The 27006-nt window shown below is 40.1% G+C and overlaps 1 protein-coding gene across 2 annotated transcripts; it reads right to left on the reverse strand.

The window, feature by feature from the left end:
* Nucleotides 1-598: 598 nt before the first annotated feature.
* hsd17b4 (hydroxysteroid (17-beta) dehydrogenase 4) lies at nucleotides 599-25693 on the reverse strand. Of its 2 annotated transcripts, XM_085786408.1 has the most exons (25): nucleotides 25559-25693; nucleotides 24016-24069; nucleotides 22965-23072; nucleotides 22239-22298; nucleotides 22090-22111; nucleotides 21876-21922; nucleotides 21421-21505; nucleotides 19912-20099; nucleotides 18484-18575; nucleotides 18269-18293; nucleotides 17999-18127; nucleotides 14390-14508; nucleotides 10432-10544; nucleotides 10063-10186; nucleotides 9787-9838; nucleotides 8867-8938; nucleotides 7113-7216; nucleotides 6961-7026; nucleotides 6477-6546; nucleotides 6203-6309; nucleotides 4958-5044; nucleotides 4740-4826; nucleotides 4499-4637; nucleotides 3296-3423; nucleotides 599-1401 (listed from the first exon to the last, which is right to left on the reverse strand). In XM_085786408.1, exons 1-25 carry the CDS (start codon nucleotides 25608-25610, stop codon nucleotides 1312-1314), a joined length of 2220 nt encoding a protein of 739 aa, XP_085642534.1. In that variant the 5' UTR covers nucleotides 25611-25693; the 3' UTR covers nucleotides 599-1311. The 2 variants fall into 2 exon arrangements, with proteins under 2 accessions (XP_085642534.1, XP_085642533.1); XM_085786407.1 differs by having other exon boundaries at nucleotides 4499-4826.
* Nucleotides 25694-27006: the final 1313 nt, after the last annotated feature.

A 27006-nucleotide genomic window follows, 5' to 3' on the forward strand; every position in this document is an offset into this window, starting at 1 on the left:
GTAGCTCTGAGCAGCTCACGGCTCTGCTCCACCATTCTAAAAATGGCTTGCACCAACAATTAAAGGTAACGAACCTACTCCTAACTCTATAGAGATTATGGCAATGGGCCAATTTGCCAAAATGTTGAACTATCCCTTTAAAATAACATTTAAATGGGTTCAAGTCAGAACCTAACTTTTATTTAAGAGCAAATAATATAAAAAATTAAGTGAAAATGGTTGATTTTATAGCCAATAGACATTTCTAAAACATATTTATAGATACATATTGGAGAATCTCTATATAAACTCTTTTACTGCCTTTGTTGACATGTTACCACCTCCCACTAGTGTGTTCAATCATAACAACACAGACACGTTCAAAAAATCACAACCTTTTAAGTTGATAAGTTGTTTCAGAGCAATGTAAATTTATTGGGATTTGTGTTTCTCTTAATCCAATATTTAATCTCTTTTAGCTGATAAATGCTCATTTTCTCTGCCTAAAATTTGGGTGAGTAATCTGTGTAGGTGCATCACTGTGAGCAACAGTGCCACTCACTCTTCGCCGTCATCTGACACATTGTTTTAAGAAAATATATCAACTACAGGCCGGAAATAAGATTCTGAATTCATTTATTTTCATAGAAGAGCTGTTGTTGAATTACATCACAATTGCACTGAAATGATTAAAAAAAAAAGTCAATCATTATTTTCATAACTAGCAAACTCTACATTATCATACAGTATCAGTTACAAGAAACCGTTTCTGACTCCAACAGACTGAGGTCAATGAGTCATTATAATGAAATAACAGATGAATTATGACTTTAGTAAAGCTGAGATTAAAACATCATCATCATCATCATCACCCAGAAAGAAAACGTTAGACAACATGTTGGTTCCTCAGTGTAGCAGATGCTTGTTTGCTCTGACACAGAAATACCATTTAGTTAAATTCATGAATGGTTATTTTCACATTAGGATCTTTGAAGGCAGGTGTGTTAAGTGCACATTTAAAAAGAACGGACCAACCGAGTTTAACCCCGACCAGCTGAAGTGAATGAATTATTGCTCCTGTTGCTGCGACACAAACATTAAAGCATCTCGTTTCCCTCAAAACACCTGAATTCATGTGACAGAGTGAAGGACGTTTCCTATTTGATCGACAGCGTTGGTGATAATATTACTGTCTGTTTGTTTTGTTTTTTTTATCCACGCCTCTTTGGAGTCAGAGAATAAACGTACAGAGGAGTGAGTCAGCAGGCAGATGGAGAGAGTTGATAGGTTGGTGAGTTCCTAACTAGTCATCTGGGCGCTTGGCTGAGGGGCTCACAGTTTGGCGTAGTCCTTAAGGATCACCTCCAGCTTCTGACTCAGCATGATGTTCCCTCTGACCTTCAGCTTGCCTGAGAAGAACGCCTGGCAAAGAAAAGACAGAAAGAATTTATTCGTTTCCCTTATTTTAACCAATAAAGCACAAAGTCCCTTCTTCTCTGGCCGGTCGGCCGTTTCCTCTTCTCAAGTGCACAAGAAGTTGAAGCAGCCTAACAGGGCAGCCTGCAGCCTGCAGCCTGCAGCCAACACTATGATTACACAGTGAACTAACAGTATAAACTGCTGTTCATGGTCGCTCTCTCTCTTTCCCCATCCATCCTCCACCCAAAGCATGGTTCTTTCCTGTGTGAGTTTGCAAAGTCCAAACACATGCCAGGTATGTTAATTTATTAAAGGGATAGTTCACCCAAAATTCAAATTGCTCCATATAACGAACCAGGGTCCGTCCTCTTCCTGGTCCGTCCAATTTGGACAAACCAGGACTAGTGCTTCAATACAAGATGGACATTACATACGAGCAGCATAGAGGTATTTGGATGTTTTTTGGTGTGTCTCTTTGTTACGAAGACAGTTGGAATCCATTTGCAACCGTTATATGGACATGCACTGCTATGGCGAGACCCCCTGTAACTCAGAGAAGCCACGGAGGACTCTGAGACTTCTCCCAGCCCTTAGTCGACATGAGGGTGAGTAGATAATGAGTGCAATTTGAATTTTGGGTGAACTATCCCTTTAAGGAAATTAAATAATTATGTATATATTGTTAATTATTGACAGTGAGTATTTTATAAAGTACTCTATAAAACTATAATAAGGACGGAGGGTGGGGGGTTGTATTATTATTATTATTTTTTTTAAGGTGGAGCACTGTAATATAACAATTTCCCAGTGAGATTATTAAAGTTTTATGGCTCTGATTCTCATTGGAGACTCTGAATTCTCCAAAGGTGTAAGTGTGAGAGGTTGCTTGTCTCTATACGTGACCCTATGATAGACTGATCTGATAGACCTGTTCAGATTGAGCCTTATATCAGCTGCGATAGGCTCCGCCCCCCTGAGACCTTGCACAGATGAGCAGTGAAGTCAATAGAGGAATTTAATTTTTTAAAAATCAACGAGAAAGCCATTTGTGCAAAAGTGAATATGTGACTATTGTTGCTTTGGCAGCAGAACAATGAACTGATGCTCATATGCGTGAAGGTTCCCAGTCGAGGCTACGCAGCAGGAGCGTGTCTGTGCTGAGTGAAGTGAACAACTGACGATGTGCAATAAGTTCCTCGGCTAAAATCAATCACAGGGCAGCTCCGAGTCTGACGGCCCTGGATGACTGTAGTGTCCCTTTCAACTCCACCTTCTAATCTCTCAACCAGCTGCTTCCTTTCATCGTCGGAGAGGCTGCTGGGAAACACCCCGCCTGAGGGATCTTTGTAAAGAACACAGACACGCACACACACACACGGGCCTCAGATCAATATCTAGAGCTCCAGGAAGCATATAAATTCTGTACGGTGATGGTCACTCCCTGTGACAGATGAGATGCTATAGACCATAACAAGTAGCGTGGATTGATTACTCGCTCTGAGAGCTTCCTGAACTTGGTTTGATAGATCGCCGCCTTCCGTTTTTTTTATTTGACATGAGCGGATCAAGGAAAAAGTCATTAAGAGATTGAAAGGCTCTTCAAAGACACTTCTGCTTTAATTAAAATGTAAAAAAAAATTTAAAAAAATGCAATTTTTACGTCAGGAAGAGGAGGATTTGAAATGATGTTAGTATTTCAAGGTCTTTCTAGCATCTGCTCTGCAAAACTTCACCTCCTGCTTTACATAGAAGCTTGTTGTGCTCACACAGCGGGGCATTTTCATCTTCGCGTGGATAAACATGAACTGAAGAAGCAACAGAAGCCGTTCACAGCACGTCATGTAAATGGCTCCTTTGTTAAAGTATGATGTGAACAGGCCTGACGCTCGTTTGTCACCTTCTGAGGGTTGAGTTTTCCCTGCACCACCTCCATGAAGTCTCCGTCCGACACCGTGAAGGTCACGTCTGCCTTCCCGCTGTACGGGCCTCGGTGCAAGGAGCCGCTGCCGTTTTTCAGATCAATGGCTGCAGGAGGACAGCGAGAAACAAAGAAGAAGAAGAAAAGATGGATTAAATCATATAAACTTGACAGAGCTCCACTGTCCCTGGGTTTGACCGGCGTTGGTCTGCTTTGCCTCGGCAGCACGCTCGCCGCTCCGAGTCATTACTCAGTCATTAGCGCAGATTTTTTTTGACAGCTTGTTAGCAAAATGTCAATCTGGGTCAAATCAACTTGTCAACTTTACAGCTCGTACTCATATTTCAACCTTTGTCTCATCGTGAGCCGGTGCCAGAGCGAATCGCCGTTGTCACGGCTGATTTCTGAGCGGAGTCGGCGGAGAGACTGACGAACGTGTGAAGACCCGAGAGGAAGGCGAACAGTCGGTGGGAGTGTGACGATCCGGCGAGGTGCAATATAACAATTTAATGATGACAGGGAGGGGTCGTGGTGTTACAGCGTCGGTCCTGACCCTCTCAGCGAGCTGTTGGCAAAGCAGGGACGAGCTGGACCGAGCTGTCTCTTTGGTGAGCAGCAGCTTTCTGTCAGATACAGTCGGCAGAGAAGTCGTCAATTCATCTTGGCAGCAAAATTTATCACATTTATCACGTTTATTCTGACGCAGCACCACTATCCTTGTTCTTAAGGCTGCTAATTGATGGGGAATGTCTTGCTTTAGATGAACAGTAACAACGTTTTTAGCCTGACTTAAATGTAATTGTTTTTTCCTGCTCTATGAATTACTTCTGAGAAACCAAAAGAAAGAACATATATACATAATGTATTTATATTTTTATATATATGTTATATATATATTCAAGGTTTTGGCTTCATGATGTTGCATTTATCCAACAGAAAGCTATTCCTGCTTTCTTCTACACAGCAATAGACTTCATTTCAATACAGCCAATCAAAACTTGCATAAAAGGAAAATAAGTAAAGCCAGTGTCATATCACAAACAGAGCAGAAACTGAGCCTGCCAGCTGTCAATAAAACACAGTAGTAGTAGTTTAATACAACAAAAATAATTTCCTTTTGTGCATCTATCAACACCTAAACTGATATTTCTCCCCCAGGTGTGTTAGCTGTGCAGCACTTACTCCACTCTGCGGCGTTCTTGCCGTCTTTGGTGATCTCCCAGCCAAACACGGCGTTCACTTTCTTCACCAACTCGGAGCCCAAGTCTTTAATACGACGGCCGATCTCTGCAAACACCAGCTCACTCTGAAGGCCTCCTCCCTGCGCGAAGGCAGACAGAGTCAACAAATTCTGCTGCTGCCGCTGCATGAAGGAATGCGATAGAAATTGTTGTTTGCTGGAGCGTTTTACAGGCCAACAAACCTGAGTGGGATTTTCTGGAGAAGCATCTGATGCGGCGTGTAAATCCACGTAGGCTCCTGAGAGCACAACGGCACCTGTCTCCTTCACCTGCAGGAGAGAGCGGAGCAGCGATCAGAAGGACACATTTCACACAAGCGCATTGAAAAGACAAGTCAGCATCATTCATCCACAAATGTGTTGAGAAGACTGTAACCTACTCTAATGCTATAAATACTCACTTTGCACTGGATGTGAATCCTGTTGCCTTCCTTCCACATCTCAGTCTGCAGAGACTGACCCGGCATCACCGGCTTCACAAACCGAACCTGAGGAGGAGAGGAAGAGGCTCAGAGAGGACGGTGGTGGAGTCTGTGGATCTCTAATTAAATTAATTCATAACATTTAACTAGACTGATAAATAGTTTATCAGGCATAGAACTCCATGTCTTTAAAGGGGAAGCACAAGCCTAAAGCTTAAAACTGTACAAAGCACATTTTATATTTTTATCCTAAACCTCTCTTATCTAATTAGTTGAGCATCTTAAATGTGTTTTAAATCCACGATTTTAAGCTGATGAGGTAATCACAATCAACAACCCCACGCCCCCACCCCCCAAATTGCCATGTTACGTTGCCTCTTCTACTGGTTTCAAGATTCACTCAAAGAGAAAAACTCCACTCTGTGAGATATCAGCAAACAAATGTAACCGTGCCACATCAGTACACAGCTACAGATAAAGTCATCAGAGCAGAGCCTGTGACAGAAAGAAGAGGGAACATTTTGATGGAAAGTTAGATTTAAAAAACTAAAAAAGAAAAAGAAGAAAGAAAAAATATATATATTTATATGTACACATGTACACACATACAGACACATTTATATATTTAAAAAAACATTCTGCCTTTTCCCTGCCAGACACAGTTAATATGGGAAGTGACTCACATCCAAACCCAGAGGAAGCTGTATAAGTCACCACGTTAAACATGATCATTAAATCTAAGGAAGGAGTCTACAGTACTTTTTGTTTCTCCTTTAGTTTTCAGTGACTCTGGACTCATTGGTAAATTGACCTTAAATGTATTTACTGTATATGGCACAATCACACACATTCATGCAGCACTTCTACCTACATATTCTATTCATACACACACACACACACACGCACACACACACACACACTTGCACACCAATGATACATCAGGGACAATTCTGGGTTCAGTATCTGGCCCGTGGACACTTCAACATGCAGACTAGAGAAGCTGGGAATCGAACCGTTGACCACTTGCTCTACCTCCTTCATTGCCATTCAGATTAATACAACATATCTCCTGAATCATACGAGTGCTTTCTCCGACACAGACTGTATCTGTACCTGTACTTGGATGACATGCTGATGAAAATCAATTTTCAAAACTTGTTTGTACAAGAACAACTTTCCATGAAGCCCAGTGACTCAGAAAACGTGTGACAAGTTCTTATTTACCTTGATAGCCTTGAATCTGGACGGGTCATTGTCAGCAAACTGCTTGAGGACATGTCTCGCAGCGAAGCCAAACGAGCACAAGCCGTGCAGGATCGGAGCCTTGAAGCCTGACCAAAGAGCATTTCTAAGTAGCAGCGTGTTTAAGCATACATGAGATCAAAATACACCATTTGCCTGAAAATCCCAGGGAAAGATTAATCCTGAGAAAAATTAATTGAGATATCTAATTGAATAACAATCTCATCTGGCCACATTAGGATGTTCAGACTCTCACCTCCCATGGCAGCAAAGCTGGGGTCTATATGAAGAGGGTTCCAGTCTCCACTCAGACGGTACAAGGCCGCCTGTGACCGCAGGGGAAAAAGAAATTGTTTAGATCTATATCTAATTCATAAACCCCTGAACTTTGCATACACAGATGTGGAATTAAATTAAATTATCATGAAGGCAATAGATGAGGTACCTAAAATAAGAATGGCTTTGAAGTAATATAGTTGCAGTGATTTAAATTGCTCAAGGGATTTTGGTTTTTACTTCTATTCCTCCTTTTTTTTTTTTCCTGCTGCAAACATACAGTCAGCGTTCCTTTTTTTTTTTTTTTTGTGAGACAGCATGAAAACGTTGTTCAACACTTCACATTTTGTATAAAACGTTATGGTTATTACCAAGGTACCTAAACAATATGTCCTGTTTCCGCCCACATATTATCAATGCTGCTGATTTATTCTGCTGTGAAACCCACACAGACACACACTCACTTGGTCTCTAGTGGTGGAATCAATCACCACGGCATCTGGAGCCCGTTGAGGTGGCGGAAGAGGAGCCTGGAGGAAATAAAACACAAGTAAGACCAATCAAATCACCAAAACATCAACGTTTTGGTTGAGTAAATTAAATATATAGCACATACTTTGGCTTTCTCAGAGGTTCTCTTCCCTCCGAAGCCTCCAGCTCCAACCACAAACACTGAAAACTGGTTGTAGCACACCAGCTCGCCACCACTGTAGGTGTTCACTGTAAAAACACAGAATTCAAACAGAGGTATTCAGAGTGGCAAGTGGCAATAATCTAAAATAACAGTACAGGTTCAAGTCTAAAACTATAAGTAGTGATCATGCAGAAGCAGCATCTCTTCACTGTTTTTTTGAGCCATTACTACTACATACAGTATTAAGTGTGTCAGCACATTCATCTTGCAAAATGTTGAAGTGGAGCCATTTTTAACTTTTCAGCATTGATTGCTAGTAGTTTGTAGCTTAATCAATAGAAATTCATCATATTTAGTGAAAGTGAACATTTTAATGTTGCCACCGTCATCAAAAGTGTATCCCTCTGGAGCTTCTAATCAATTGTCAAAAAGTCATTTATCTAGGAGTTTTTTTTTTCCTGTGTTATGGGATGAGGATGTAAGAAGTGCAACAAAATGCGGCAGGAATGTCGCTGTTCTTGGGAAGTGTCTTATCCACTAAGCTTTTTTCTTTTGTTTGTTTTGTTTTGTCCTTGCACCTTACTTACATGCTTGAGGACACAAATGCCCCACCTCCACAGACTCACAAGCCAGTGTTAAGCTATTCCCCTGATAAATAGCCAAAGGGCAGGGGAGGAAGAACGCCTGCAAGCAAATACTGCGGAAGGAAATTCAGCTTGTGCATTAATTAGGCCTCAAGGACACATAAGATGTGTTTTGGTAAGAAACAGAAAATTCCACAAGGTAGGTAACTAATGCAGTGGAGGAAGCAGTTATAAGCAGTCACACAAGAAAACATTCAAATCGTGAACAAATGTAATTATACAGATGAAGTTCCACCAATAACTATTTTAGTTAAATAAATTCAAACTGTGTATTTTGTTACTGACACGCTTAATCATCTTTCAGAAAGATATTCTCACTACCATGTTGTACGTAGATGTTGACTTCAGAAAAACATAGGAGAAAATTACTCCACTTGTCATGTTGCCATGACTTTCCTGGCGATCAGTTTGAATACTAAGTAGCAAAAGTGTCACATGTAACAATGATAAGTGTAACAACAAAGAAGAACACCTGTTTCATGTGTGTTTGTTCCATTACAGTACATTTATAGTGAAATGGAACCAGGAGGAAACAGCCACATGAGGGCAGAGTGTGAAGAGACAGTTAGCAGCTTTCAGACGCAACAAATCCACACTGCAGCTACGTACTTCCTGGTTAGTTTCATTAGGCGAGTTCAAAATTTCACTAGGAATACAGATAAACGAAGCTACTCCTGTAGGGTGTCGCCGTGACATGCCGTCTCAGCCAGAAATAAGCCAGGATGAATAAACTTTACTCGGAGGATAACGGAAGCTGGTTTAGTCTGTGTAAAGAAATTACATATTTTTTCCCCCCCACTGCGACTCCTCGGGGAACGACAGGTCCCGTGATATTTGTTTAAAGTCGGATTAATTATAGATCAGAGTGGTTCTAATATCATCCATCTCTATGGAATTGTCAAACAGAAATATGAGCCGTTCTCAGTCCATTATTTCAATCCCTGCAGACAAAGACTGAAAATTAACTTTCATTAATTCAGCCTGAGAGGGAATTTTCAGGAAAAGACACATTAAAGTGATGAAAACAAATGAGTTTGAAATAAACACACTGCATGATAAAAGTTGTGCACCCTGAGGGGCAGAGGAACTCACCGTCCAGGAGGATGACAGCGCCGGACCCTTTGTCCAACACGTCTGCTATGGTGGCCTCCGAGGTCAGTTCACCTGAAAAATGTGTTTGACCCATTTAACTCTCCACATTATATAATAATGTGTCATAATCTATCTTGCATGTTTTCAGCACAGGTTTTAGCACAAATCTGAAACATCTGACACACCCAGCTTCTGCATTTGCCCTTTTTATACATCATGAGTAAAGTTAACCAAATAATTTGGGAACTTTCATCGTCAGTGAAACAAAAGAAAATCATCTGAAAACATCAATTTATGATGAGAGTAATTAAGGACTACTTGCAAATGAAATATAATGCATATTTGCATTTAAATAGAAAACAACTGTAAGTATATTTGAGAAATATCACTGACAATTTCAAAATATGTACAACTCAAACCAAAAGATCTCTCATTTCTGGCTACTGCCTTTCATAAGGAAATAAAAGTCAAAGTTTCACTAAAAATTCCTGAAATCTGTTCAAAACAGTAGCAAATGCTGTTAAATTAATATATCCTCAGAAATTTCTTTTTAAAATCACTCCTCAGTGACTTGAATGTAACTTGTAAGTAACAGTAACACATGGGAGGCACAGACATAGGACAGACTCTGTAGTCCATGTTATAAATGGATATTAATTATCAATCAGATTTCGTAGTATTGGAAGCAAACAGTTAGAGAGATCCTCACTTTCAGGTCTAAATTATCTATTGAACTCAGACTGCTCCCAGTTACATGGCTTCTTATGTACAGTAACATGCCTCCAGGTAAAACGGCTTATTGAGCCTGCAAAGTATCTCCTGTTGAATTTATTAAAATGTAAAATCTACAGTAGTTACATGAAGTACTTGTACAGTATACACCAAACTGTGTGTACTTTTGATAGTAGAGAAGAAAATACCTGAGGTTGGCAGAGGTTTGTGCAGCTCCAGATACTGCTCTCCATGCAATACCTGACACAGAACATTAGAACAGCTGTGATATATAATTATACTACACTACTTAAAGCCTCATTAGCATGAGTAATGTGTGTATTGCTATTGTTCCCCTTGTGTGCATGACCGTGTGAAATATACCATATGGATATGCATATTATGTACACACAACACTGCCACACACATTCATTCACACACATTAAAAAAGACTTTAATATGTATGATATGATATGATATCTAACCTGTGTAAAATCTATGTTGAGTCCAGGGATTGAGCTCAGCCCGCCATCCATCATGGCTGCCTGGGAGGGAATGACCCCAAAGGTGGGGAGGCAGCTAAAGTCTTGATGGCCTTCGTACAAGAACCTGGAAATGAAAATGTGAGTGTTACTGAACTGTGAAAAATCACACTTTCATAGCAGACCAATAAAAATAACAGCACAGATGGCTGCGCAGGGCCCGTGTTTGGAAGCCTGGATAGATTCTCTGCACAGGTCAAAGTAAAACCACACTGATTATCGCCTCTTTCGGTTCATTTTCATGCAGCTTGGCTTGTCAGGAGTCCCTCAGGCAGTTGCAGTCATTAACATTATGCAGGTTCAGTTACCCACCTCAGATGGTCCGGGTCTTTGGTGGACATGCCGACCCCCAGTGCATAGAGGATACACTGTGTGTGGCTGAAGCTGAATGTGGTCGGTGGCAATTTCTGTCCCACTGCTTCAGCCTGAGAGAAGAGGAGGAGGAGGAGGAGGAGGAGGAGAGGATGAACATTTGTCCGATAATTTAAACAGAGAAACTTAAGATGCAATCTTGAGGGTTTGCAGAAAAGTAATAAGACTCACAGCTCAACCTCTGAATACAAATGCTTTAATACACAATATATAGTCAGAATGAAGTAGTCGGGAAATATTTGGACAACACTACACAGCAGCACACACAATAAGAGATGATGAAGAGGGAAGCAAGGGCTACAAACTGAATGAGGAATATTAGAAACATTGGAAACATGATTCAGCTTTTTTTTTTTTTTTAAGTGATAACAACTTAGGCCAAGTGCACAGACTGAAAAAAAAGCATCTTCAAATTGAACAAGATTGTATCAGAGAGGGTGTACAGCTCAGAGTTGGCACAGTCGTTTATTGGATTTAATCTGTGATCTGTGGAACCGTCTGCAGTCAGTGGTTTGAGGACCTGTGGGATCTCACAGAGTTAAGAGGAATCAGCACTTCAGAAATGTACTCCTGCGCCGGCCTGGGCAGAGCTTCGCAAGTGATCGGCACATTTTTTTTAAACTGACCCAGAGCTTTACTGTTGGCTGGGATGACGAGAACAGGAACTACGGAGAGATTTTCAATTTGGGCCTGCGCTTCGGTTAACGAGCAGCCTGAAAATTGGGCTCAAACTCCTGAACGGAGCGTCGCAAGTAATCAAGTGTTAATGACACAAAATCACGAATGCCCTTTAAAGCTTGTGAAGGTGGATCCCTCCAGTATAGTAAATGTTTTAGAACCCTTATTAATCTCTCGCTGGGAGCTTCCTGAGACTCACACTGATCATAAATTTTCCATCATAACTCCTATAGAATCTGAAGAAACCAGTCATTATAAAAATCGTCAAGTCATCTACAATTTATACAATATTTATAATCATCTTTGATTATTTCTTGGGTCCATATACAGAACGTATATCTTTGCACATTTCTAATGAAAGTTTGTGTTGTAGAAAACCCAATAAATAAATAAAATATTTGCAGTGGGAAAGGGGAGAAAGGCCACAGTACTAATTAGAGAAAAGATCTTTATAAAGATATTTCTGGTTCTCAAATCTGACTGAGCCACACTCAAATATCCTGTGAAGCAAAAAAAAAAACAAGCATAGATTTGCCATCGTGGACCCGTGGTTATTCATTTGCCACATAAACAACCTCTTTGTTGAGCTATTGTTGAAAACAATATTACTTGCCAGAATGGTGTGATTCACCCTCCGCGTAACGTCACCTCTCAGCTGCTCCATAATCACTTCAGAGCCCGACCTCTGGAGGGAGATTCTTAATTAAAACTGCATTTAAATGCAGATGTGGGAACCACTCCTACATCCCCAGTAATGATATTAATATTACATGCCCTCACACACAGAGGTTAAAGCTACAGCTGACGTGGTAGAATAAAAAGCAGCAGTGGTCGAGGCTCATGAAAGATGTAAGTCAATTTGGTCACTTACATGGGAAAAATCCCTTTATGAAATTAAAAACTGGGCTTGAGGAAAAACTGACTTCTCTTCTAGAGCGTCCTGATGGCTAAAGAAAACACACCAGACTGAGGTGAAAGAGGACAGCGGCCCCGCATCCCCCATAATCAATGCTACAGACAAAAAAGTACCTCCTTCTGCTAGTTGAGATTTTGTACATAAACACCTTTCTCACTTCTGCTCAAAATATTGATTCTGGTTTGGCTACACACTCAGCTTCCAGTTTAAAAACCCTAGCTGAAAAATAATGAATGAGTTATTATGTGAGGCCACTGTGACATTGACCTTTAACCACTGACCAACAACAATCTCATGATTTAATCAATTATTCTGAATGGACGAAGTTGAAGGATTCTGTTGAGGAGGTCCTGATATGTTACGTTCACAAAAATGGGGCCCAAGCCACCAAAAATATGCTACCAAAGGATGAGCAGAAACATTACCATATGACCTTGTGATGCTGTGGATGTTTTGCTACAAATGTAAAATCCATCAATAAATCATGACATACAACAATATCTTAGAAGATGACCTCAGTGCAGTGGGAGAGTTGTGTGAAATAAATGGCATAACTTCAGCAATACATGGGTTAGAAGAGAGAGAGAGGTAACAAAAATGCTTGTTTCTTCCACACACACACATACACACAGCTATGTCAGATGAGGACACAATGGTGATGTTTGTCTTGAGGCTACTTGTGACTCTGTTCCAAATCTCTACTCTAGACACCACCCCCCGTGTGCACACACATACGCACGCACGTACGCACACACAGCCCTGCCAGAGACAGTGGAGAAGACACTGAGTGTACTGTATATCATTTAACCTTTTGGGGGATGAATCATGATACCACTGATGCAGGCTGGTGAGTGCTAAATGTCTCACAGGATGTAAAAAAAAAAAAGAGAGAGACTTCATTAAAAGTGAGTCACCGACCATTAAAAAAAAGTTAATATCTGTTCCCCACATGGACTCAAATGCTTAGCTCGTTTCTAAACGCTCTGGGAATTCGACACAGTTAGGAAAAGTCTTATTCATCAGTGTGAGTGATACTACAAATACAAATGAGTCTTTAGACAAAGTCTCGCTATTACACCGCAACTATCTTAACAGAAAATGGTGGTGGCTGTTCCTGTGGATAATTATTTGATGTTATGCAATTATACTTGTGGGTCAATGTTTTATTTAAGCGACTCAGCCATGTGTGAGCTGTATTCAGTTCACTTTCTGTGATTCAGTGACAGGGAACATACAAAGTGGAGGAGCGTTCATCCAGGGAGCCATCGCTGCACCATTGTGCTCTGACATCTTTTCTCTGTCGCGTTTTAAAAGCTAATCTGAGTTGCCACTTGTCTGTCGTGTCACCGTTTCCTATTTACTGGAGACATCAAAGTAGTTATGTGTGTTGTTGGAGAAGGCTATTATCATCTCTGACTAAATACAGTGTGGTTGTATTAAAGAGTCATGAGCTGCCATGTTTGAAACAGTCAAAGAGGTTACAGCTCCAGACTTTCAAAAGTTATTATCGACCAACCGTTACAAACACTTTCGCAGTCTCAGCGGCAGAAATGACAGCGTATAAGCAAATGAAGCAGAGAAAAACATTGATGGACGTAACGTAGCTGTGGTGAAAATAAGGTTAAAAACCGCAGAGACTAGAAAATAATGAAGGAATCAAGGAAAAGAACAAGAGGAGGAGGAGGAGGAGGACTGGGAACAAAGACGAAGCCCACACGTCTCTAAGCCTGACACGTACCGGTATTCACATCAGGGTTTACCAAGGACAATTTTGATACTACATAAAACAAATAATACCTCTTTCACGATCACAACAGCTAATGTTTGAAAGCATGATGGGAAACCAGTGGGGATGATGTGGCCTAGAATTATTTATTCACTTTTCTTTTCAATACTTCCCAACAGTACATGACAATCATGACTAATGATGTAATTCACTTTATCAATGCCACCAGGACCCGCAAAAGCAGCAGAACATAGATGGATGATATGGCCAAATAAATAAGATCAATCCATTTATTCAACTAAGAGCTTCTTAGCTACTGTTGCTTGGATCCGAGATGATTTATGCTACAGGTCTGTTGGTGCCGGCTGAAAAACACACGTAAACCGCTGTCGCAAACAATCCCACTTTCACTCAGTAGGTGTGTAAAGTCTCCCAACAACAGTCATAACTGAATAGAAACTTTTCTTGAGGAAACAAATTCATCGATTTTCGAGACTTTCCAAGACCTGTAAGTGCATTAAAGCACATTAGCGTCAAAGGGGGGAGAAAAAAAAGCAGCAACAGCCGTCTGTACTCACAGGATTAATGCCTGAAGTCGAGGCTGCAGAGGCTGCAGCAGCAGCAGCGGTTGGATTTGCACTGACTTCTTCCTCCGAATCCACTTGAGACAGCACGGTCACAACTGACTGTAGAGACTCTGCACAAAAAAGGTGAGAGATGAAGGATGAGTCAAAACACTGAAACACGGGACGATGAGGTCACAGGCAATCTAATTCACCAGTGTCACCCCCTTACACCTCATGAATGTGAATCTCTTACGCACAAAGACAGAAGAATTAGGATATTATGCAAGTAAATTAACTCAAAATTTTTTGCTGCTTGATGCAAAAGGAAGACTTACTCAGACATTTCTTTCATAAAACATAATCTCCTGCATATAAAGCGTTCTTTGATGCACAGAGTTTGCTGCTACTTTGTGACACGCTAGGTCTGTATTCACAGTGAACTACCAAGCAGCACAATAATTCAGTTTATCAAACAGGCAAAAAAGCAGGACCAGCCTCCACTAGTCATCGACCAGCAACCTGAGAATGAGTGGGGAACTGGAGAACCGTGCACAAAAATATGATTGTGGAAACAAAAGCAGTATCACTTGTATGGAATTATGTTGGTTACTGAGAAGAGGAAGCTCATCTCATCCGGTGAAAACACATGTTTTTTTTCCATATCTCATTATATACTTATCTCAGATATATATTATAAGCCTTGTAAGACCCAAGTACTGCACAGTCAGTCCTTTCAAATAGCTGCAGTTCTAATATGAAGTGCAACTAATCCAGTTTTACCCTGTTAGCTGGCTAAAATGATCAATGCTAACTGTTCAACAACAGTTGCAGGGTTTATTCGTTATCTTAAACAACAGTGCATTCTCATTTTGAAATACAGGCTGCATGAGCGGTGAGTTGAAACTATAATTAACTCTCATGATTGGGTGGCTTGCTGACATGGCTCAATGGCTTCAGGCTGCACTGTTGTACTGCAGCTGCATATTACTTAATCTAAGCCTGAGCAAACTATTTTATTAGAGCCGAAGCATAAGCATTTGAACATTTATTTGGGTCAAATGAGAAGAGGTTTGTAGGTTAAATATGAAGCTACCACCAGCAGCCAGTCTTAGCTTACGCTGCAGACAAGATGTGGGGAAAACAGCCGGTCTGGCTCTGATCAAAAGAAACATAAATCTGGCTCCTGCTAAATTAAAATATATAAGGGCAAAGTGTAAAAACATCAAATTCACATTTTAAAGCGATTTAGGTTACCTAAATGCTGGTGGTAATTTCATAGTAGTGTTCAGGCATCAAAGTTCACACTACCTCATATCTGACAACTTGTGTGTGTATTCACATATCAGGTTCATCTTTAACTCATGGCCAAGATAACGATCATGAAACCTTCAGGAATGAGCCTGGGGATTTCTTTTCTTTTTTTTTTTTTTGCTCTGACAGCTCTGGAAAAATTATTAATCTCAAGTTAAATGGATCAAAGTAAAGTTAAACTGAATTCCAGGGAGATGTTAACACATCATAAAAATTTCAATCAAACTTATAATGATCCAGGAGCAGCTTTAAAACTGATAAAAGGATTTGAAATCCACGAGCACTAAGAATAAACATGATGAGTTCCCTGTTCCAACATTAGTTGTTAAAACACTTAAGACTTTGAGTCTACACTGTGTGTTCTTTGTTTGTCTAGAGATTGCCTAAAAACAGAATGTAAATATATCCACGAGGTAACACAAGCTACGAATACCAATGCACATTCAACACAAACAATTGAAGACGGCTGAGACAACAGAGAAGCGGAGACAGAGTGAGACTGGGAAGACCAGAGCTACTAATTACCATCACTCAGTGGCAGACAGTTACAGAACAGAGGCAGCAACAAGTCTCAGTAATAAGCTACAAATGAGGAGGCACCTCAAAGCCATGCTAATGAGCCCAGATAGCGCCCTGTGGGACCACCACCCCAGTTCAGTTAATGTTAGCACTGCCGTCCCTTCTTCAATTGCACATCCGAGAGCGTGGAGAGGGATGGAGGAGGCGGAGAGAAATAACCATCAGGACCAACGCTTGTCTTGTTCAGACTCATCATCTAATTCACCTCCACTTCTCTTCTCCACCTCGTTCTCTTGATCTCTAACACCGTCTTGTCCTCTCTGATACACACAGGTGAACTGATCATAACAAGAGACCGTTTGGCTGCAAACTGAGTTCAGGAGTTTCAATCTAACTAAAGTATAGTCAGTGAAACTTCATGACCACAAAATTGACAGTTTTCCCTTTTCCCCCTCATTCTTAATCCCAATGAGCTCTTTGGGTTTGAGGTCTCCACACTCCAGTTCGGAGGCCGATGACACCTTTAAGTATGTCCCAAGTGAGCATGAATACTATCAGTTACCAGTGTCACACTGACAGCCCAATAATGAAAATAAAAACCTGTATTTCTTTACATCCATTTATAATACAGCCCCAATTTTCAAGCTTTCCGTTTGGCTGTGTTGTATTATACTGGGAACTGGTGCAAATCAATGAAACCGAAAAGTCTGTACTTTTGAGTTTTTGACTTTACTTTGTCTCATAAATTATGGTGAATATTGCCTGCATTCCTGAGCGAGATGAATTTGATCAAAAAAGACTAAAAAAACACAAATGGTTCTGTCGAGAATAATCTATTATTGTGAAATGTTATTGTGAAATTGGTGGATGAATAAACCAATTAAAATGTCTCCATCATTTTAGTTCGTTAAACTGACATTTGCCAATATGAGTTGATGAGCTTCCCAGTAACTGTAGCTGCCAGTTGTGACAGCGTTTCATGCAGGTGTGATAGAGTTGAACAGCCTCCAAACAGCCTGGAATCGCACACAGAAACATTTTATAAGCAACGTTTCTCCCTCCAGAAGGCAATCGTTTTCTTGCTGATCAAATGTAAGACTTGTTAATACCTTCTAAAGCCTTTTTCAAGGAAACAGAGTTTAAGACTTTTCAAGGCCAACTTTCTGGGTCTCATCCCTGGGTCTCTGAGAAGCTAGAGCTCTGTTCCACTGCTAAAACCCTCTTTTTTTTAAAATCTTGAAAGATAATTGCTACCGAGGAGGCACCAGATTGTCAGTCTTCACAAATAGCAAATTCTATAATAACTGTGGTTACTTCATTGATGAGTATCTTTGATTACTTGTAGGGTAGCAAATCTGTAATCAGAATCACTGTGACTCAACACAGGATGAGTCAGACTAGTGAAAGTGAACCAGCAAGGTCACCAGGCGGGCGGGGTGCGATCCAACATAGATTTGGACAAAAAAAAAAAATCTGTTTTAAAACAACCTCAAAAACATCCAAGCATCAGTTTTGTGTTTCTGATAAGAGAAATCATCATGTTCAGAATAAATTACAATTTGAGACAAAAGGAAATGACCTTGTAAAGATGTACACCACAGCAAACAATAATATGACATCTACTGCATGGTCTGCATGTAAATATGTGCGTGGCTGTATGTATGTGAAGACACATGCAGAGGTAAGGCTGCATGTAAAATATGTATAATTTGTAGACATCTGCTTCAATGTATGTGCATTTGTTAGTTATTGTGTGTATGCAAGCGTGTGTTGCTGCTGTGTTTTTCTGACCTTGTATATTAGTAGGCTTGGTGGCGTCTGTAAAATCACATATTTTGTCCCACTGGTCTCTGACTGCCTCAGGACTCATGGGTTGGTTCTTCTTTCTCACAATGTGGCCCTGAGTACGCTCCCAGCGCACTGCACAAATGGATACACACAAATAAAGAGGTTGTTGCATAGCAAACATCGCACACACACACAGAGTACTAGTGAACTGGGGACTAATGAATATCATACATGCATACAGACACTTCCTTTGGAAAAATATGCAGCACTTACATTTACCAATCCAGCCTGCACCAACCTGAAAGGAGATGAAACACGAGCAGATGACACAGACAGAAAAAATATTTTCTATTTATAGAAGCTGAATATGTCATTGGTACACTACTGTTCTCAATGACAAAGGGAAAAAACAGACACAAAGCTAAAGGCAGTACTAGTAGTGGCAGTGAAACCTTACTCATTTCACTGAATAGAGAGAAAGAACATACCTCAAACAGTCCTCCATTTTCTTGACATTGGTCATGACAGAGCCAGAGGACCAGGGGAGCAACATACTCAGGCTTCAGAGATGCCACAAGGTCTAAATAAGACACAAAAAAACATTTAAGTCTTCAAGGAGTGCCCCCGCTACAGAAATGTGTGGTAAATATGAGTTATTACACAAGCCTCAAGTAATCGTCCTCTCTCTTGCTACACAGCAAACAGAGCTGGATTAATATTCACTGTTTATTCCTGACAATATTCAAAAGAGGGTGACAGAAAAAGAACCTGCTGGACTAGTACTAAATACAAAACAACAACCAACACTGGTATGAGAGACAAGATTATACTCATTTTTTGAAAGATAAGGTCTGAGAGAAAATAAGTTCAAACTGAACTTGAAAAATATTTGCTCAACTGTTAAATAAGTATAAAATTTGTGGAAATGATGTCAGGCAACTATGGAACACGCTTTTAATTCCCCCTAAAGATTGAATCCCACACACCATATGTCCAGTGTTGAAAAATGTTAATATAATTGAGATTTGTTTATTTCTTTCAGACAAGCCTCAGTCGGTGAAAGCCAACATATGGAACCATGTCATTTACCAAGGTGAGGCCATCCTGTGACAGTTGGCACAGCGCTGTGTGACAGATGCCACTGTCGACCAGCACTGCAGGGCTACAAAACCGGTGCTTTAATTTGTCACTTAAGCCCTTTTCAAACAGGGAACCTGTTATACTGCTGGTAGAAAAGACCCTCCATTCTGCTGGCTTTGCTCATTTACACTGTACTAACCAATGACAGAATAATATACAATGATTGTTTGGTGGATCCTTATAGGCTCAATGAATAATTTTAAAACACAGAAGACAATGGGAAAAAATGTTTTAATTTTCTGACTAGTTGTTAAGTTGGATATTGATATTTAAATTTTTTGTTTGATATAAAGTTCATGTGCAACACACAGCATCCCATGCTCCCAAGCCGACTGTAAACTATGCTGCTCCTGCTGTTATAGGTAATATTTTTATTAACAAAAACAAAAACATTTTACCTACAGTAAAATAAGGAGGCCAGAGCTGCCTGATTAAATCAAAGGCTGACACATCAAAACTTTTTAAGCACTTGGAGAGTGCTTGATTTCATCATGGCTCTTGGAACGGCAAAAAAAAACAAAAAAAACACAGCTCTTGAATATTAGATGACAAATTTGCATGTCAAACGGGCAGCACTGTTGCCTCAAATTTCGTAAAACAACATTACATGGGCATTACATTATGCAGCCTCTGTAAAAGAAAAGAAAGACCATTTGCCTATTTTGGCCTGTCCAAACAACATTCATATGTGAAAGCATGTGTGTACCCAAAGTATGTCATACAGAATACAGACCAAATGCATTCAATTATCTCTGTCATTCAGTCTGTACACTCACCTGGGGGCATGACGGTCTCTGTGAGGCGTGACCCTGCAACCGGAGCAATAGTGTTGCAATGGACGTTGTACTTGCGTCCCTCGATGGCCAACGTGTTTGCCAGCCCCAGCATGCCCAGCTTGGCCGCGCTGTAGTTGGCCTGGCCGAAGTTCCCGTAGATGCCCGCTGCTGAAGCCGTCATGATGATTCTGGCCACAGACGAACCCCAGGGGGAACAAGTCAGCGTTAACGCAGAGTGACAGAAATCACTATGGAGTAATGGGAGACGCAGACGGCCCCCCACATACACACATAATCTCACAAAGTGGTACACGCTTTTCACGCATGCATGAACACACCAGAGTACCCACATGTAAGCACCTAGTCATGCAATACTAGTCCATTCACACCAACAGCTCCTAACTCACTTTATTGCTGACACAGAAATGAACACGGTAAATTTACTTACACGTTTTAGTTGAATAAATGTGAAAGACTTTTCTCATCAAATAATATTATTTGGATTGGATTTCTATTCTCATCTCATCTATAAGTAGTTGATGATGTCTTACAAACATAATCAGCACAAAAGGGGCGTGTGGGAATTATATTACTAGTGATAAGCTGCAGGAAGTTTAAAAAATAAAAATGAAATACTGATACTGAAGTGATATTGATAATATCTGTATGTTCATTAAGCTGGTGGCCTTTTCACACTCAACTCACTCTCTCGTTTCAAACTCTCTGATAATTGTGTGGTGATAATTCCACATCGTGACAGCCCCAAGTACATATCCGCACACATCCACACTGCTTCAAGTCAATATAAATTATCCACTGGAGTCATTCGAGAGGCTTGTCCAGAGGTGAAGAATCTCTGCTGAGTGGCAGAGCACCATCAGTTCTACAGCTTCAGACCAGTAGATACATATTTGAATTTTTCACACTGTGCTGCTACTGCAAAGAATGAGGCGAGCCCGCACAGACATCTTCACTGCTTCTTGTGGAGTCATCACTTTAAACGGCATTTAAAATGTTCAGAGATTAACCTACAATGCTGCATAACCAAATTAACTAATTTCCCCTCGTTCTTTACTGCTTTGCATATTCATATTAAATTTGCCGTCTTGGGCTTTTATTAGTATGCATAGTTTTTTTTTTTCTCATGAAATCAATGGAGACAGACTTATTAAAGGGTATCAAGCGAAAGTGGCATTTAAGCCAGAGTCAATAATGTGATGGCATGCGTGCTTTATATAATCATTACCTCCACTGCACATCCTCAAGAGTCCACTTTAAATGCAGCACATGAGAATCATTGAGTATCATTCATACACTCGGTGTTATCTGGATCAGACCTTACCACACAGCCTTTTAGACTGCACTGATATCTTCTTGAATACACTCCAGCAATGGACGGCCTGTTAATGATACTGTAACTTTTGTGGACCTAAAAAGTGCAACCCACGTAATCGGAAGATGGTCCAGATTTCATCCACGTCGAACGTTGTTAGTAACTGAGCGAGTTACCTGCCAAACTTTTGGTTTTTCATGTGGTTCCAGGCAGCTCGGGTCACCAGGAAGGAACCTCTCAAGTGAACTCTTTGAATCAGGTCTGAAAAAGGAGAGGAAGAGAATCAGCACAGAAAATTACACAAGCATTACCACACAGCACGTAACGTTATCCTCTCCTGCTATTTCCCTTAGGAGCGCTGTGGATCAGACCCAGCTTACAGTAGATTTTCAAACTCCCACACCCACACAGACAATCTGCTTTTAAAGAGAAGGTACTTGGACAACAAACCTCAAGTGAAAAACAAATCAAGTGTTCTACATTCAGCATTAGTGCCACAATTTGGTAATAAGGTGAGCCAAGAAATAGGTGAAAATGTGATGATGAAATGAGATGGACATACAGTATACACAGCATGAGTTGATGAGGGTGAACGTAAATATAAGAGATATAATAGATGTAATTTAATTACCCCAGTCCATATCACTCGTCCTGGCAAATGATCGGTCTCGAAGGATCCTTGGCAAAAAAAAAATAGTAAAAAGTTTTCTCACTTTATTGTGCCAGACTTAAGGTTTTCTTTTACATGATTAAAAATCGGCCATATGGCCATTAACACACACGCCAACAATAAATGGCCATTCTGAAAACAGACAAAGTGTGATTATTACTGTGAAATGACTCACCCAGCATTGTTTACAACGATATCTGTAAGAAAAGACATTTACCAGATTTAATTAATTTTAGACATGACATTACTTACTTCGTCAAATTTTTTTGTAATTATGTAGCAGCTCTGATAGCCACAATACTGCTGTACTAATATAATACGTACCTATTCTTCCAAATGCATCCAGAGCTGTCTGGATCAGTTTTTCTCCTTCCTCTACAGAATCTGTATGTGCACAATAAAAAACCAAACTCAGCAAGAGAGGAAATGTTAAGCATTTTCAAAACCAAATTTCAAAATTGCTGTATCTAATTTTACCATTGATAGTTTGGCTATGGTTACAGAGCTGATTCTGGGCTATGTTACTGTTTGCATGGAGGTTTAAAGAGGAAAAAACAAAGTTACTTATTACAGTTACGATACAAAAGTTTGAGACAAAGCTTGTGAGAAGATTTTAATATACACAAGAGAATCCCTTCCCTCGCTCAGTTAGCTATGTAATGATATGTGAAATAACATTTAACATTATTGATTGCTGGGCTTTGCAATAAACTGGATAGAAAGTATGGCAGATTTTCAAGTACATTATACCTTTTTATCACTTTCACAAACAAAAACCACCTAAGAGACACATTGATAAAACATTTCTTTCATTATTTCAATTTTTTCATAAGTATATGAGATGTACAAGGATTAAGTAGGGAACAGATTTGTCTCTACTCACTAACAGCTTCATCAGTGACATAGACTGGAAAAAAATCTATATTGTTTTTAAGCAACCATTTGAGAAGCTTACTACGAAACACAGTAAGCAATAAAAGAAAAAAACAGATGTAGATAATTATTTATCAAAGAAGACTTGAGACAAGAGGGCTAGTCCAAACTTCTCACCATAGTTCGCCACGGCCTTGCCTCCCTTCGCTCTTATCTCCTCCACCACCTTATCAGCGGCTGCAGAACTCTTTCCACCCCCTTTAGTGTCTGCCCCAAGGTCATTCACTTTATTGCAGCAAGAAGAAAAAGATTAGCAATAATGGGGTGAGTTCTGCAATTCTCCACGAGTGATTAGGTTAGGAGAACAGTATAGCTAAGCTGATTCCTTGTCAGGGTTCAAGGGCAAATTCGGTCCCGGCAGAAGGGAAAGCTGTTATTTTGGAAAAGGTCACAATATTTATGCCAACATTTGCAACTGTGCTGTCTGAAAAGTTACATCATTACTGAGGCAGTCGATTCAATGCACATTCTGGGGTATAATTTGTCTCCAAAATGACTTAACTCCTGGGATGAAGTCATCAAACTTTTTCTCTTGCAGTCCCAATTCAGATACCTCTGCCCGGGGTCATCTGCTGATACTGAGCCCCAGTAGGAGGCAGAAGCCCAATCTTTGTTTGAAATGTTTCTGACTCACAGCATGAGCCTCACTGAAATATGATTTTAAGTGAACCAGAAACCAGGGACTTGTGAGAATAAAAACTGAGTCTACTTTGTGACTGAATGACTAGCAGAAAACTGTGCTTTCATTACATTGTGTTTACTTTAGGACACTTTCATGCAAATTTGTAAATGAGTTATATTAAGGCAGTATCTCTACATGTAGCACTGATACATGCTGGTGCAAAAATCCACATGTTATGCAATAAAATCAGTGGCAGTGCTATTTTTTGTTTGTGTAGTGAGCAGGGAATGATATTATCAAGTGGTAAAAATTGACATTTAAATAACATTGCTGAGAAATTATATTTGAGAAATGAAACTTATGTCCAGTCTCTCACAACTCATATCTGGAATCAAGCTGAGCCATAGATCAATATCATACATTCATATGCATGGACAAAAATCAGAAACACATCAATTGAAGCTACAAGCTTTCAGTCACAGCAGGCATTTCAACAAGTTTACAAGATCTTGTTCTGTCTTTACTAACAACAGCATATTTATTTACCTATAACTGAGGCTCCTCTTTCAGCAAAAGCCAGCGCATATTCTTTGCCAAGGCCTGCACACAAAGAAAGACAGATGAGGCTACAAAATATAACACACCCAGAAATATCCAAATAATATTAATAAAGTAATTCGTATCTGTATCCACTATTAACAAGGGCACATAGTGAGAGAAATTGTGGAACCACAGCCCTGCAAAAAAACCTAGACTCAAAAATGTGGTTTTTACTATCATTTTGAGATTTTGTATTAACATGACGAGTAAACTGTTGGCTTTCAAAATCACTTGAAATTTGATGTCAAACACTAATAGTTTGTCTCCTCACAAAGTCATTGCTGTGATACCTAGCCCTGTTGTAGAATTACAAGGACCCGTGTCATCAAACTTATCCAATTCAATTGATCCATAATAAGAGATATGATAGAAATCTAAGCTAATATTCAAAATCATTTCAGGCACTTTTAGGAGTTTAAAATGATAGATTTGCAACACTGACATCAAGCTACCTCAATCTTTTCTACAATAATTTATTAGTGTTGCCATCAGTGTTATGGACGTCAGCATCTCAAGAAAGCTTCAAACCCACAGACTGAGTTATTAACAACTAACTTGAAAATGACAGTACTTTTTCAGGTTTAGTATTTTCAAATGTATTACTACTAATATATTACACACTTTGTATATCCACAAATTGTATCTTGAGTTAAGAAGCAACAGACCATCTAAGAATCTGGGAACTAATCTACTCTAATTATAGGAGTAAAACATTATTCTTGTGGGGTCCAATTTCAACATCTTAAATTTCAAGGTATTTTATTGTCATTTCCACAAGAACAACAAGCCATTCTAATTGTGAAGAGCAGTAATCCCTCACCATATGAATTTCCACCCTTGCCTCTGCCTAGGATATAATGAAGCCATTGCATTGTAAAATGACACATAAATCACATTATGTTGGAGAGGAGGGTTGAAATGTCAAGTTTCATACTGTTTAGTCCCATATGTGCCTAAACACACAATTACTGACATGACAACTACTACAGGTGCACTGGTTTACACATTTGGTTCATTACGGGTCATAGGACGCCCGTGTATTTGTGTAGCCACTGACTGTGACAGTGGAGGTGGATTTGCCCTTTCACATACTTGCACTGGAATTAGTGTCAGGCGTTGCGTTGCATGCACTTTGCTCTCTGTGTTATTCAAATACAAAGGCTACCAAACCTATGCTGTATAGTCTAATTACACCGTAGTAAACAATTTCTTCTTTAGCATGACCAATGAAGATGTTTATGTTTATATTAACGACTTTACCAGTTGTTTTCGCCAGTGTTAGCAGCAGTCGGTAACACATCGAGATGAACAGCTGGGCAGTTAATACGAAAAGGAAGAAATAACGACTTGTGCAGTGGCTGCTTTTATAATCTACCCAACATAAATCTCGAAAACTAACAAGTTAGCATTGGGGGCTAACGTTACAAAAACCTGTGTTACCCTGGTTACAGTTAGCAGCAGTGACAGCTAAAGCTAACGCTCAGTTTACCTCCTCCGGCCCCCGTGACAAGAACGACTTTCCCCTCGAAGGACAAAGACATGTTCCTGCTGGATGTTATTCTCTGTTTCAGGACAGTGGCAGCAGACAGAGCGGCTACAGGAGCAAACACTGCTTGGCCGAGACAGACAAGACCACAGTAGGGTGAACTTCTCTAACTTCCACTTCCGCGTTGGCGAGGGGGGCGGGTCCAGCTGTGGCCAATCAGAGACCGGGAATATTATTAACCCTGTTTTCACCATCGTTGATTTTACACAGGTGGTGTGCTGTCAACTTGATCGTTTAATCACAGCAGCAGCAGCAACAGCAGCTATTTTATTGATTATTGCCTGTAACCATAGATGATAAAGAATTACTGTTTTCAATCATCTTATACAACATTACTAACAGTAGGCTACTGAATATTTTTGGGGTTGTACTGAAGACTTATAGAAATTATTAAGAAATTATAATGGACATTTTTAAAATAATTATTCTAGCCTACATATTTATAGACTAAATAAGAAATTGATTAATAAAGAACATTACTTTTTAAATCTCTTTTATGAATGACTGGCTGGTTTTTACATCACTTTCCAACATGTCCACAGTATTTAGGCTATAGCATCATATTTCTGTGGAAAATGAATTTAAGAATGAAGTTGGCTGCACAGCATGCCCAAGTCAACTTTATTCAAAATATTTGTATTCTGAGCTTAGACATTAAAAGCTGGTGGAAATCTGTGTGTACAAGCATGGATGGATAACTGAATGAGCTTACTGGGCACTGGCCCAGCAGGTGCCCAAGAGGTCAGGAGGCCCCAGGGCAAAGCAGATAAACAACCACAAGATTCCCTGTGGCAAAGAGACAAAAAGACACAAAAGACACATAAAATGACCACAAGAGACATGGACGGGGCGCAAAGCGAACAAAGATGACCACAGAGAGATAGGCCACTAAATGACCACAAAGAGCCTACAGCCATCAGTCAAATTTACCACGATGCAAGACAAACATATAGATATGCAAAATGACTGCAAATATAACAACCATAACAGACACAAAACTACCAGAGGTAGGCCTACAACACAACTACAAAGAGACTAAATGACCACAGAAATGCAAGACCCTAAACAGATGCACTACAACAACAGCAAATAGACACAAAGAGACACAAAATAACTGCAAAGAACTGCATGACCAAAGAGAGGTGAGCAGATCATAAAGACTAGCACACACAAATGTAATCTATTTCGTGTCTCTTTCAGTCTGAGTGTCCTATTAAGGAGGAATTTGGGGGGGCTTTTAACTTGTCTGTACCCAGAGGCCCATTGATCTCATGATGCTGTCCTTGAACACAACAACACAGTCTTCATCATCATAACACTACACTACTAAATGGGGGAGACCTCTCCAACCTCAGCAGCAGCAGCAGCAGCAGCAGCAGCAGCAGCATGCC

Source organism: Trachurus japonicus, chromosome 9, assembly GCF_045865225.1.
Source record: "Trachurus japonicus isolate A0001 chromosome 9, Traja_1.0".
Taxonomy (NCBI): domain Eukaryota; kingdom Metazoa; phylum Chordata; class Actinopteri; order Carangiformes; family Carangidae; genus Trachurus; species Trachurus japonicus.